Source organism: Ciconia boyciana, chromosome 5 (genome assembly GCF_034638445.1).
Source record: "Ciconia boyciana chromosome 5, ASM3463844v1, whole genome shotgun sequence".
Taxonomy (NCBI): Eukaryota; Metazoa; Chordata; class Aves; order Ciconiiformes; family Ciconiidae; genus Ciconia; species Ciconia boyciana.
In genome coordinates, this window is record NC_132938.1 from 10,187,653 (window position 1) to 10,202,810 (window position 15,158).

A 15,158-nucleotide genomic window follows, 5' to 3' on the forward strand; every position below is an offset into this window, starting at 1 on the left:
CATTTTCCTCACCCCTCACTGCCATCCAGCTTCCTCCTCACGGAGCTGCCATGTGACAGCTTTAAAGTATTTCTGAGCTTTTTGGGCAGGGGTATTCTCTGGAAGCAGAGGTGGGTCTTTTTATTGAAGTTCCCTTCATTGCAGAGGGAGCCCTGATATCCCACCTCCCTTTACAAACCTGGAGAGAGCAGGAAACACTGTATGATTTGTACAGATCCAGGAAGGATCACTTCAGAGTTTAATTTTTTTTTCTGAAAACAGCCTTGATTCAGAGGGAACCTGTCATGCAGGAGAGTCCAACACCAGGTGAATTCCTGCCACCTTTGGCGATGTTGCTCTTACCTTATTACCCCGTATTACAACTGCTGTGGAACACATTGTTGTGGTTTAGAGAAGAGATCCCCTTTTTCCCCCAAAACCCTGAAGCGATGTAAGTTTCATTTAAAAGATCCCTTTAGGATAAATTTCTACTGTTCACTTATTTATACACACCTTAAAGCATCATTATTTGCCCATAAATATTATGTATGTTAATTCAAATGCGACCTTAAACTTGTGTGCAGACTTCCCATAAATTTTTCCTGTTGTTGCACCTCTGAAGCTGAGACCCTAATGTCACAGATCTGTAACATGGTTTTTCTTCAGTGAAATGGCATCCCAAAGCCATGCATTAAGTCCTCTGGAGAATAAAATTCATTCTCATAAAACCTACAACAGTTCTCTCATACAAGGGGCAGAACAAATCAGCACTGGGCATTTATGCTTCATAAGAATAACTGTGCAGGTAGATCAAAGGAGCGGTATTTTCATTGCAGATTTGTATCCCCCACAGAAAAGATTATTCAGATATGACACAGGCAGATCAAATATGCTTAATGTGTGAAGTGGCCACTGACACAAGATATTTCGGGAAGGGAGATTTGCAGCTGGTGGCAAGGGATAGCACAAGGCAATGTTAAGTGACAGGCTAGTACTCCAGCTTTGCTTTACCACCCCTTCTCTGTACAGGCGACTTCCATTTTCAAATTTAAAGTCCTTTCTTTCATGTTATTTGCAAAAGTGAGAAAGACTTAAGGCCAGTTCGTCTGACAGCATGGCAGCTGTCACTCCATGTAAACAGACCCCGAAATGAAAGAGCAATCCAGCACATGGAAGTAGAAAGTCCTGACACTTTAATTATCTGAAGAGATTACAAGATGAAAGTCTTCCTTGAGGCAAATGTATATTAGTATTGATATAGTCATTGTGCTTTTCAGTAAGAGAAATAGGAGTCTGTATTTACATAAGAAACTATAGTGTCTGAGATCTTTAAATATCATATTTATGGAAATGATTCTGAATTACAGCATTTACAAAATAAAAACAAGCTTGAATAAATATTCAGTCCATTAAATAAGATTTTTTTTTTCACAGAAGCAACTTTTTGTGCATATTTATTTCACAATTGAAGTTTGTTGTATTTTTTTATCCTATAAAAGAAGCATTACATTTGTTGGTTTTTTATTCTAAAAATAAAACTGCAATAATCATTGCAATGTGAAGCCTGAGATTTAAGCCTGAATAGGTATCTTTGCTTGCACCACATTACCCACCTCCCACCAATCACCCAACCCCACGCCTTTCCAAACTCTGGTGAATGCCGACGCTCCAACTCAAGGATTCCATGGGAAGGATTTCAGGGAAATAATAATAATTAAAAAAATATAAATAACGTGAGGATAACACATCATAGCTAACATTGTCTACAAACAGCATCATAAGGCTTGTGCATTACACATAAACTAAGTGAAGCTGTTTCATCTGATTCAAAATGACAGTAGTGCCAAACTGTTGTACCCTTATATGGCTCATTAACACTGAATATTAAACCACTTAACAAAGGGAACATCCCCAGAAACATAATTTTTTTTTTTTTAAAATCAACACTGGTCAGTTTTGCTTCATCATTTTGAATGACGACCTTTCTTGAGCGTGATACCGCAAACAACTTCCTCATCCTTTTTTGTATTTATCACTTTGAAACACAGTGTGTAACACTGCGAGTCAGGAAAGGGGATACAGCAAAGAGCTCTTGATCTTGTTTCCTCTGTAACCACAGCATACACTGTCTTGCTTTTCATGTGGCTAACTCAAAGCCTGTCCAAACACCTTTGAAACCTCAGTGCTCACGGAGCTCTTACTGCAAATAGTTTGTGCAAGATCATAGCATGAATCCGTGTGAGTCTTATTTCTTTCCTTCCAAGTGGAGACAAAAATTAATCCCTGGTGTTTCAAATAAATACAAACGTCTTCTGAGTTGTTAGCATGAGTGAAGTAACAGTATGCAATATTTTACACAGTTACTCTGCCAAATGTGGACAAGTACCCTTCTCCAGTTGACCATTCTGTAGGACCTTTTGAATGTATCATTACGTATTCGCCTTTTAAAAACCATTTAAAAAACTCGGTATGGGAGAAATAATTTGTCACATCTACTGAATTTTGCTGCTAAACTCTTTCAAAAATATGTATTTTAATATTAATTCATTCATTTGGTAACCATTTCCTCTGAAGTTTGTTAAGTTTTAAATGCTGATATAGAAACCAAAGCTCTGTGTTATAATTTTATTAACAGGATTTAGCATAAATGATGCAGATTATAAATACTTTCAAAACTCCAAAATATGGAACTGGAAGTTGTAGACTTAATTTTTAGAAGACAACTCGGAGTTATTGCTCTGCTTGGTAAATGAAAGGCAACAGAAACATACTGTTTCAGGACCCTCAGTGCTTCCTATGTGATTCACAGAAAATTTTGCCTTTGTAAATATTGAATATGGATTTGAAATAGTTTTGCTTTAATTAATCCTAGCATAGGTAGCAAAAATCTAGTAATGGGAAAGTTAAACCGCAGCAGGAGGGAGAGCGCTGACATCCACAGCCATGCTGGTATTCTAGTGAGCACAGAAGTGTCCGAGCTTTGGGACTGATATGCTGGGATGGACTAGTTAACCGGCTACTCTGTTCCTAGCATGTAAGATAAGCAGCAATGCTTGTTCAATTCTGAGCCCCATTTCCTTCCACACAGTGCATTTGTTCTGCATATGGCATCGTAACATTAATGTTATAAATTTATGGAAGACTGTACTGTAGCCTTAGAGCTACAGACGCTTCATATTTCCCTTTAGCAGCTTAGTAAAATGCAATAAAAACTGTCTGTACAAAATTTATAATAATGGATGTCAAAGCCTACATGCCCTCACAGGGTCCCTCTTTCAAGTTAATTCTTGGCTTAGGTCAAATATATCAGTCCGTGTAAGACTCCAGAAGACACGCCAGTAGTTTAATATGTCAGATACCAGCTTTGTCACTATAGAAAGGAGTGACATGGAACATATAACAGTGAGTGCAAACACGGACAGGCTTCATCTGACCATAACGAGGTAATGGAGCAGAGTGGGAGGAACAGCGGGAACAGAAGATCTGAAAAACAAGAGAGAGATTTCACTTTAGTTCCTTTGACGAACTGGATGGGACAAAATTGATTTCAAGAGAGGGGATTTCAAGACTGTATGCGCTGGGCTGTTGTGAATCGGCAACACCAACCTCCCTCAGCACAGCAAGTGAAAGCCCTCTGCAGGCAATTCATAGCCCGATGACCAATTAATCTGACTGTGCTTAGCCTCTCTGACACGCGTGCCCAAGCAGGGTGAAACAGGCCTGTCTGCCTCTGCAGGTCGCAGGGGAAGGCAGCTCCACCAGAGACAAAAAGAAGCATCTTTAAAGAAAGACTAGGGGAATATTTGTGAATATCTCCAAAGTTCCTACCCCTGCAAGTCCACTATAAAGTTAACAAAAACAGCTTCTCTACCCTCTTCCTTTTTGACTTGTACAGCAGCAAGCAAGTAAAATGGGACTGCAGATTTCTGGCTTCCCGAGGCACATGACTGCTTTATTCTCCCTCACTCCCTCTTCCTCCCCCACAAACTTGCAGAGCAGCAGCCTTACACACCGCAGTCCTCCTGCAAGGGTTTAGAAAGAAAGCAAAGGGACACGCTGTCCCTGCAGCTGAGCTGTGCATCACCCCTCGCAGGGCAGGCTGCTGCGGCTTGTTAAAGCTCAGAGCAGTAGTCCAGAGTGACTCTGGATTCAGGGTGTTCATTTCAGGATCTCAGTAAGTAGTTTGGCTTTTTAGAAGGCAAATGCTTATTGCTGTATAAAAGTCAAAACCCTCCCCCCACTTTCTAAACATAAGCTGAGCAGTTGATAGCCAAGACATACAAAAACGCTTGTGACTTGAAAACCCTGGCCAAGCGCACGCATTTTGCTGTGCAGCTGAGTTTGTCACACACATAAATTTTCTGTTCTCTTTGGTGGATAGTTTCTCACGTTTGACTGAGTCATTACCTTGCCACAGCTCCGACAGTGGTGTTTCCTGCGAATAACTGTGAAAGGAGCCTTGCACGCAGTGCAGTAGCTGCAGACTTCATCTGGAACCCAGTCAGGAGGATCTGTCAGAAACACAGCAACAAAAGGTAACATAAATCAAAAAGGAATAAAAACAAACATGCAATTACCAGATCCTCAAGGGAGTACGGAGAATAAAATATAACAGCAGCTGCTTTCATCCGAGTTTCTCAAGGTGCTTTGCAAACAGGCAGGTAGATGAGTTCAGGATGCCCGAGAGGGCTCAACTTCCCCTTCTCTGCCAGGCGCCCACCTTTGGGCAGAGCACAGCAGGCACTGAAACGGCACATGGCAGCTCTGGACTCAAAATGAAATATATCCTATTCAAGTGAAAGTGGCAGGGAAAAGGAGATAAGCAAAATAAAGTATGAAGACAGGAGACTATTAAAGCAGAGCTGGAACACAGGTGTTTTTGTCAATGCAACCAGCCATCAAAACAAGCTTAGAGCTGAGATCATTCCCAGCCTCTTCAGCCCTCCCTACAGAAAGGCTGATTGCTTTTCTGCAATGAGGCAAACAGCTCTACAGATAATAAACTCCAAGCCTGATTACTGTCTGCTAAGCTATTAGGACTCTTACTGGAAGTCACCAGTAACTACAACAAAACCACAAAATCAAGTGTACGAGACTTAGAGAAAGAATTCGACCATTATCCCTAAAAGCATGTTTCAGTTGTTTATTTCTCCTTCGAGCTCTCTAACTTCTCATAAAAGCCAAGCAGGGAAATGATTAGGTTTTGGCAAAGCACAGGGTATTAGGAGGCTCACTTCTGTTGAGCTGCTTCTGCTAGCGACAGGCTGACATGACCCTCAGAGAGTCTAAAACTATGAGTGTAGAAATGATATAGCTGATTGCTTAAGTTGTTAAAAATCTGATGAAAGGCAAAGCAAGTTCTATCCAGAAGGAATCCATGGACACAGTGAACATGAACTGCTGGATGTATTTACCCAAGTTCCCTGCATGCACCTTCCTCTGAGTATTATTTACAGTATGCAACCCGTGCAATTGCTGATTTATTAACCTGACAAGCAAGATCCTTGCCTCAAGGAGCATATTATCAAACAACAAAATATATGGTGCAGTTAATGCAGAGGTCAAGAGGGCTACAGCTACAGGCAGAAAGAAGATAATTAAATGAAAAATCCACTGTATTTTTCAAACATAACCATGACCAGCTTGCACATGTTTGTCACATTGCAACATTTGTCAAATTAAAAGTAAAAAGGATATAGCATTCAATGCAGAAAATGTTCAAAAAGCAGATTAATAAAAACAAAGAGAACTTTAAATCTTGACTCAGCTTTTATGGGGTCCTCTAAACTATTTTGCAAGTTAAACTAGTTTAAGGAAGCAATCTTTCATTTAATGAACAAACTCATCTGATAAAGGTCACAACTATAGGGACAGCAACCAAAACCTGTGTGGAAAGAACCAACCAATGTGGTGAAAAAGAGGAGGTTGCGTATAGCAGCCTTCACCTCATCCCTGGGAACAGTTCACCAGAAAGTGTTCTGTGGGGACACAAGGCTACCAAATCCTACTGCAAAAGCAGGCTTTCCTATGGCAGCAGATGCAGGACTAGATGCAGGACTGCCAGCTTAAGTCAAAGCATTAATAGCAATTAAACCAAGGGATGTTTCTTCTCTGCAACCTCCCTAGCTACTACATGTAACCTGCCCAGTGAAACTTACTCCTAATGTGATGTCAATTTTGAAAACTTTGTACCACTTTCACAGGAATCTCTGACCATGGCGAACTTGCTGACCTTGGAGCATCTCTATTTTCTCCATCCAGGAGGTCGCTTGGTTTATCACAAATATTCCAAACAAAATAACTGAGCCAATAATGATATTCCTGTTTAAAACATGCCATTAGACTACATAGCGTTGATTATGTTTTCAGGGATTTAACCATTCCGTTGATTTTCACTAATTTTAAAGAGCAAAATTTAGGAAGTTATTCAAGCTCTGTGCCACTAGGTCTCCTTCCCAAATTAGCACAGAGCTGGTAGAAGCAGGTTTGGTAAGATGCCTAATTTACTACTGATGCTTTAGCAACTGCATTATAATGTGGGCTACCATGTTCATCTAGTTACTAATTTTAATATTCACGGAAAAGCCACGAAACACAGGCTCTTTTTGTACAAACTGCAGCATGTCAATATGAACTACAACTTCCGCAGCAGCTAGTACCATAATCACTCCTTCCCTTAGATCATGATTAGTCCAGACACATTATAAGCTAACGCAACCCCACCACAAAGACTCTGGAGCTCATCAGCAGAAAGCAGCTTTCTTATCAGGTGTTTACCATTTGGGTTTTGGTTTTTTTGTTGTTTGTTTGGTTGGTTTTTTTTCTGTTGTTGCCCTTGAACTGCAATGTTGAAGAAGTTATTTTTTTAATTGACCATGTATGGATTTAATTGTCTCCAGTGCTAAATAAAAAGAAAAATTGCAAAACGCCACCATGAGAAACGGCAAATTTATTTTGATAAATAATGACCTTATAAACTCATAATAGTCATATAATCCATAGTTCATGGTTACAGAATTACTTGACTGCCAGATGAATTAATCTGTAAACTTTGTTTTAATAATTGCATAAAAAAATAAATCACATCTTAGTGGTACTCGATGTATAGAAACACTATAACCCTCTCTACAGAATGGTCCCCCACATTAGAGGGACTCTCTTTACTTCCATGTTAGCGTCACATCAGCTGATTCACTAAATTAACGCATCAGTAGAGTGAGCTAAAGGGCACATTTCCCCCCAGACAGTGACTCAACAACAGGAAGGCCCTTCAAGAGGGCTATGCGGCCAGCCCCGTGCCCCATTGCTTCTGGGTTGTAGCGCCCTCAACATCCTGACTGCTCGCACCGAGCTCAGCTGCACTGCAGCACACCCCCAAATAGTAACACTTCGTTATGTAATGGCTTTTAACATTCAAAACGCTGTACAAATTAATTGCTTTAATCCTCATCGCCCAGCTACAGTCAGCAAGTCTGTGTGGGGAGAAATCAGGAGAGAAATGTCTTGCCCAAAATCATACAGTGGTGCAGTCTAGAAATAACATTCGAAATAAGAAGCTTTGGTCCATTAGCCCTATGCCTCTGCTTCCAGTTGTGACTGAAAAAGTCCTTACACTGAGTACAAACACAGAGGTTTCATTTTGAGAGTATGCTCTTGCTGAGAAATTGAACGCAATCCTGGATTGAAGCCGAAGTGCTCACACTGTCAGGAAGGATGAAGCCCTGAATGACTCGGTCTCTCTGAGCCCGTGCAAGCCCCAGTGGCAATGGGATCAACACCCCTAGGTCCCTGCACAAGCCTCATCTCGCTCAACCTTGGGAGCAGCCTTTCTGACTTACATATATTACCGATTGAGTCATCAGCCTTTTTATAGAACAGGTTTTTGAAATATTCTCTGAAGAGCCATCTCATGAGGGGATAAAGCTTCGATATGAAGAGCAGAGTGAGTTACACAAATTAAACCCCTAGCATTAGCCTGAAGATGTGCTGGAAGCAGGGCAGCAGCATCGGACCCCTAGGCTTTTCATGTTACAGCCTTTCTCCGGGCTACGCTGCTCCATTAGCTCTGCATGCAGCAGCAAATGGAAACATCCAGTCTCTAAAGCACTATCTGCCTGTGCTTTGGGGATTTGTACGAGGAATGGAGGGAAAACCTTGTTCATGGACTAATTGGCCCACTGCTTTATCATGCAATGAGAGTTAAGAGAAGTCTGTTGGGAAATGGATGAAGACCACAGCACAAACATCAAAGAGGAGAAGGAAGGGAGGGAAGGGATTAACAAGACAGAAAGACTACAGAAATGAATTTTAGAAGAAAACATTAAAAGCATGTACAGAAAAAAAGGCAGAGAAAGGAAGAGACACTTGTATTTAAATGAATAAGAAACAAGTTTAGAGAAAGGAAAAGGCACAAGATAAAATTAAATAGCATGAAGACTGAAGAAGACATCTAAAAAGGAGAAACAGTATTCCCAACTCTTAGCTATTAAAAAATCTTGCATTATGATCTCCCATAAATCATGAAATTTTATAGTCTTTTTATTCGTTTTATGCTGTAGCTTTTAGGATTCACCTCTACATGTCTCTGCAACTTCATTAGCTAAAAAAGTTTTCTGTTCCATAGAAGTTAAAAATCTCACATAAATCCAAGATGCTGGAGCTTTAAGAAAACCACAGTCATGATAAAAACTGTAGATGCTGTAAACACTGTCAAAAAGCACATGCAAATTCATTTTAAGTATGTGCAATAGATCTACTGCAATACCATCTAATCTTACAAAACCAAGGAGAGCATCTCTGTGTCCCACAACACAAGGAGAAGAGAGCCTGGACCCGGATCCATCAACAGTGTTGATGCAAACAAGATTAGACCAGAAAGTTCATTCAGTGGTGCTGAGACACAAGAGACTGTGTCAGGGGGTTGGGAGGGAAATAATCTCCAAAGTTGTTGGAGTTTGCAGAAGGCCCAATTTAGCAAATCTATACTCTGGTAGAAAACAAGTCAGAAAACATGCACACCACAACTCCCTGTTGAACAGCGGCTACTAAACCCTAAGCTTGTGGTGGTGGTTGCGTTATGACCAGACAATTCAGAGAAAAGAGCTTTTCTGCATCTTTTGCTTTTATCAAATATTCCTAATGCAGAACTCAAACTGAAAGTTCCTCCTGCATCGATGTATATTAGATTTTAGAGCACATCATGCATAATCCTGATTCTGCTTTTACCAAACTAACCTTAAGAGGGCTGTTCCTACAGCAGCCTGTGGAACTTACACCGCTGCAGCCGTCAAAATGCATTACCCTCACAGCTGCAAAAAAGGTCAGATGGGCTTGCTGTAGCTCTTCTGATGAAAGCAGGAATTGTAAATTCTCACAGTTTTACATATGGACAGTAGAGAATTAAGGTGATAAGACTTTACCCCTCACTTCAACTGCCACAGTAAGATGAACCTTTTTGTCCCTTATCACACATAATTTTCCGCATGTCATTCTGGGCCATCTCTGACTTTCATATAAGATTCCTAGGAGGCAGTTGTACCAAAGTAATCTGTACCCTTGCTCAACAGATTCAGTGTTGATTACAGCTGGATTGCAATTTTTCAATAAAAATAAATTTTCTGCTTCAACAATATTATTTGATGAAAATTTTGTGGGTGAAGGAGAAGACAGAGGTACAGACTTATTAGCTTCAAGGACAGCTCTTGTCAAACAGCTTTCTTAGGATGGACTTTCTGTGCAAATCTAGAAAGCTTTCACCAAAGCATGGAGCTTTACAGACTTGGGCTCAAGCCTCTGCTCTGCCTGATTCCACACGACCTTGAACAATGACATCCTGTGTCCATTCTGTACAGGTACGTGATCAGCAACTCATTCTTTGGGCAAAATAATTATTTACATAAAATGGAACAACTCTGATAGAAAACACTGACTTCCACTGGGATATGGTTCAAATCTCCACTCTAAATCAGATGGACCAGAAACTTGGATCTTCCATATAACCATTATGAGGAGTCTTTCTCTGTAAGAGCTACCAACAATTATAAACTAGAAGGAAGTTGGTAATGCAGATCTACACATTACATGCCAGAAGAACACTCAATATGTGTATTTCAGGACAAAAATTCCAAACCTAATCAAAATCCCAGTTATGTCATTGTGGAGCTGAGTAAGCCTGTGCTTTACAGTACTTATGGGATCTTTTCTCCTCCTGCAATGAAGTCTCAACAAGTTCCGCACTGGGCTGACAGAGAGGGATAGTCTTTGGAAAGGTAAAAGGCTCTGAGCAAGTTCTTAAAACTTAAGTCAGATCAAATTATTGCAATACAACCTAAAAACTGTACAAACTCCTGTAATTTTACATGCGTTATTAAATATGTTCAGTTAATTATAAAACATTGCCTCAATATGGAAAACTTGATGCTAGATTCTTCTCTCGCACAGCGTAAGCAGAGCTGCTGAGTAAGGAAAAAGTAAAAAGCTATGTGGACAGAATATGTTTGGCCACTGAACTGTGCAACAATTTAACTTCTTTCATTTCAAAAGTGTTGCTGGTCATCATTATAAATAATAGAGTAGCCATAGACGTGTAGAGGACAAAAAGAAAAACTGAAGCATTCAGCTAGGGTTGACAGCTAATTCTAGGCTCACAGTGATTAGATTCTGCACATACAGTAGCATGGGTGGGTTTTCTTGACCTTGTGACTTCTTACTGCAACAAGAACAAGAGCTTGAGCCTTGGGACTGTAAATTACTGAACTGTGCTCGTGCTGCTGTTTGGGGAGCAGTGAGGACTTGTGACTAGACAAGAGTGGGTGGGCTGGAATATTACGAGATAGAAAGGGATCAAGGAGAAATAGCATGCTGTTGTGCAGCAAACAGATGCTAACACCATTTGGCACAAACAGATATTTGTACTGGCAGCCACAGCAAATCCATTATGGCTGGAGTTATAACTAGGCGGTAGCAAGCAAGGCAGTTCTGTACAGATGCTAGAGGGATAAGGAGTGAAAATGAATATATGGTTGCGAAGAGAGCTGACATGCTACAGCAAATATTTTCATGGAGCACCAACAGCTTCACAATGCTTCCAGTTTTTCCTTGAGAAAATCTGATTTCTAGATGTCTCATGCTTATTCCTAGACAAGAAGTGTAACTCACTCTCTTAGCCAGCCTGTAACTTCATGACGACAACTAAAAAATATTCACCTTCCTTCAATTGCAACAGATGAATCTTCCTGAGTAATAAATTACCCCAAAATACATGTATGATCAAAACGCAGATTTGCCAAAGTTCACTATTAAAATCATCAAGCTCACAAGGACAAACATAATGCTGCCAAATATGGTGAGCAGGGACTTATGCTTGATCACATTTACAGATTGATAAAGAAATGAATACATAAAAATCCTTATCAAGACAAAAAAAAGAAGTTACTCTGTGTGTGTGTTTATCTATGTATATATATGGGCAAATACAAAGCAAGTTTTGTGTTGGGGCTAGAAACACGATCCCAGACACATAAATGGCAGAAAGACATCAAACTTCTACTTCCTTGGTGTTTGTTTTTTTAAAGCTGTAATACATATTAAGAATGACGCAGCTCTGTCCCGGCAGGGATACATTTATACTAGGTTAACTAAGAGTAATTTTCCTACATTTTCAAGTGTGGAGGTTTCCTTTAATTTCTGTGTGACCCACGCTGCCCACTCCCAGTCCCATAAAAACTTCTTCATCAGCTTATTATTATCCAACAGTGGTTTGTCCAAGCTGGAGCTCAGGAACTTCCCAATACCCTGCCCCCGTGCTGGTTTGTAGCTCACCAGGACACAGGGAGAAAGGCAGTACCACAAAAGGTCCTGGGACACAGGCCCCTTCTGCTATTACTGCAATTCAGAGCAAGTACCACTGGTAGCAAAGAGCCCAACCTGCTTTTTTCTGAGCAGCTGCCACTACCATTTGCTTTGAGTTTACACACAGAACTTTGTCCCTACTGGCCATCTTCTCCATCATACAACCAGGACATGAAATTTTACTATATTTAAAACTTACTTATGGAATATTATATAAATTCACCTTCTATTCTAGGAAAATATAAATGTGTTTGCTCTACATTCTCTCCCTGTAAAAATATAGTGCTTTTTATACTCTATGAAGTATAAATACATATGCTTCCTCAAAAAAAAGTCCTAGAGCATTAGGACAGCAAAGATGAACATATATACCATACGCTCATCTGTACTTTCAAAAATGCTTTTGTTTTGGAATGCCAATTAATCTGTAGTTTATTGTATTTCAACCTTCAGAAGGTCACAGGATTTAACTCTTATAGCCTTGCCAATGTCAGTTGGCTCATAATAAACATTCATATTTATTTTATGACCCAGACCAGCTGGTGGGTGGTATATACAGTAAGAATGAGAAATCTGACGAAAACAAGTGATTCATCTTCATAATCTGAGTAGAGGCTGGAACCTTCAGTAGAATCTTAATACTATTCATGTATTTGTTCAGGTTGCTGGGCTTGCTTTCTTTTTCTTATTACCATTAATTGGATGCAATCTTAAACATTCGGTACTTTCAGTAAGAGGGATTCATCTGATAATTGGAAAAAGCTTTCCTGGCAGGTAGCTTGCTGGACTTTCTCAATTTGATAGATGCTCATGTTCTGCCATGATGGCAGAAGGGAGGAGCTACTGATGTGCTCATTTGCTTTAAATTGTTTTCACTTTCAGTTGAAATCATTAAGTGAGACCTGAAGTGTAGAAATGATGTACAAAAAAGGATATAATTAATTTTGGTGCAATGCTGTCAACAGATTGGTGCAACGCTCTCAGACTTTGCATTGAATCCATTTATAGTCATAACTGCGGTGTACTCCTGTTGGTGGCTCGTGGCTCAGATTTGGCCTGGAGGACAAACCCGTCAGGCTTGCTGCAAGAAATAGGGCACAATGGTCACGCAGCAAAGGTTATCCTAACCACCAGACATCTTCCACCTGCACTCAAACATCACCCAAAGTCAGGGGCTGTTCCTTCCACAGTGGCCAGCAAAAATGAGGTAGGTGGGGAGGTGTTATAAGGGGGAAAAGGCACACAGCTGCTGAGGTTAAAATACTGCTGTGAGTTTATGCCTCATGCTGGATGCCTTAGGGATAACAAAACCATGCACCCCGTTAGCTATCACTGCATACCTCAGTAGAAAACGGTCTGTATAGTATTGCCAGCAATGACAACTTGTGACCTGAAGGGACAGGGGCCTGGAATGTATTGGAGGAGAGGGGACAGAATGGGTGTTTCTACAGTTCCCACAAATTCAATGAATTGATCCACTTCAGATGCCCCTTTTTGTAGGCCTTTTGTGGTTTGTTCTGGTTTGGAAGGTGGAGCTCATCTCCATGCTCCCCAGCACCTTCTGTCTCTTTGTCATACAGAAAATTCCTGCCCATCAGCAAGTCTGAAAGCTAAGTAACAGCAGACTATGCTAGTTAATTTACATAGTCAGAGGAGCTGTACTGATTTGTACAAGTAGGTATTTACAGCATAATCACTTACACACAAGCCAAGTAAGGCTCCCAGAGAAAGTCTGCAAGGAGATTGATTCAGACATGCCCAAGCCTTCCTAGTGAGCAAGCATGTGTACCAAAAGCTGAGTACCTGCAGGAGCACTGCCTAACTGGCTCTGTTTAGAGGATGTGTTAGCATGGGAAAACATTGTGCGAAGGCAGCCAAGCTCATTCTGGCATCCAAGTCTACTTATTCAAAAGGGATTTGGTTATCCCACAAGGCTGCACTTTCCGTCACGCAGGCATACATGAAACACCTGCTATTTCAGAACAAAGGTGCAGGCAGGGGGCTGTTTTTGCTGTAGTTATCTGCATATGCTATTAATACTACAGGTTGGGTTTTACCATTCACTTAGGGCAGGGACATAATGGATTCACGCTGCCTGGCTGCTGCAGGGACCCTTGTAACTCCAAAGATTCCCCTTTACTGCACTCCTATGCAGCCATGACATCACCTAAGCACCCAGACTGTTATCCTCTATTTCAGTGAATAACATCCCAAGCCATAGGCTGCACTTCTCCAAACATAAAGCCTTCCCCAGGCCAATAGAAGATGCCATGAAAAGCTAAAGAACCTTAAAAGCTGAATAACATGCCAGGGAAGTGAAGTGACTTTGCCGTGACAAAATGTACATCCACTGTGAGAAGGTTATTCAGCATCCTGCAGTTCAGAATAACTTGCTTTCAAGTTCTCTAAGTCAAATTCACTGACAGCATCCAGCATAGATTCAAACCAAAAGAATATGAACTGAAATGGTAGGGAATGAATAATCTCTTGCATTCTTTTCTAATACAGCCTATACATGGTAAAGATTTTGCTTAAAGATTTGTTTTTTACTGTACCTTTCTTTGACATTCTGAATTATGGCACAATAGAAAAATCAATTGAAATGACTACTGAATAGTTCTTTATCTGCCACCAAATCATCTTCCTCCAGAAGAGATAATATTTCTACAGTGCATGATACATGAATTAGCCCTGCTGTTCTAAATAAATAGATTAGATTTGCGATCCTTTAGCCTGCAGCTTTGGAAGAAGGGTGAGCAAGCAGACCATGGGTTTTATATAAGCACAAAATAACTTATAAATATGTAGCATTACTCTAAAACCTAATCTTTAAGAGGGTTTCCCCCCCTGTGATTTCTGATCTTTATTACAAATGACATGAACCAACATTTATTTTCTGTTGGTCACCCCCCTCTGCATACAAGCAGAGACATACACTGCTTACCACTCAGCCACCCTGCATTCAAAACCTCTCACTGGAAGAACAGTAGTGTATGTGGACAAATAAACCACAATAGATCAAAGTTTTAAAGCACAGGGAAGTTACTGCACACTTAAAATTTCTGGGAAGCTTAGATACAGTTTCACAGTTGACTGTTTTCTTGTATTTCTCACTTGACCACAGAGACACCACTGCTCCGATAATTGGGCTGCTGGTGTGCTGAAACCACCACTTAGCCCTGAAGATCAAAGCTGATTGCTTTCTTGTTTGCTCCATCTCATACATCTACTTTCTCTTTTCTTATTCTTTGACTGCGAGTGCTCTGATATCTTTTAATCCATTTTTTATACAATGTTTACCATACTAGTGCTATAGTCCATAACTGACT

At 40.4% G+C, this 15,158-nt stretch overlaps 1 protein-coding gene across 3 annotated transcripts in view; it reads right to left on the bottom strand.

The window, feature by feature from the left end:
• Positions 1–1,149: 1,149 nt before the first annotated feature.
• ZFYVE28 (zinc finger FYVE-type containing 28) overlaps positions 1,150–15,158 on the bottom strand; it is a 162,710-nt gene continuing 148,701 nt past the window's right edge. For all 3 annotated transcript variants that reach the window (XM_072862669.1, XM_072862668.1, XM_072862667.1), the window contains 2 exons: positions 4,387–4,490; positions 1,150–3,462 (listed from right to left, as the gene is read on the bottom strand). In XM_072862669.1, the coding sequence (XP_072718770.1) occupies positions 3,331–3,462; positions 4,387–4,490 (236 nt within the window). In that variant the 3' untranslated portion in view covers positions 1,150–3,330. The remainder of the gene's footprint in view (positions 3,463–4,386; positions 4,491–15,158) is intronic.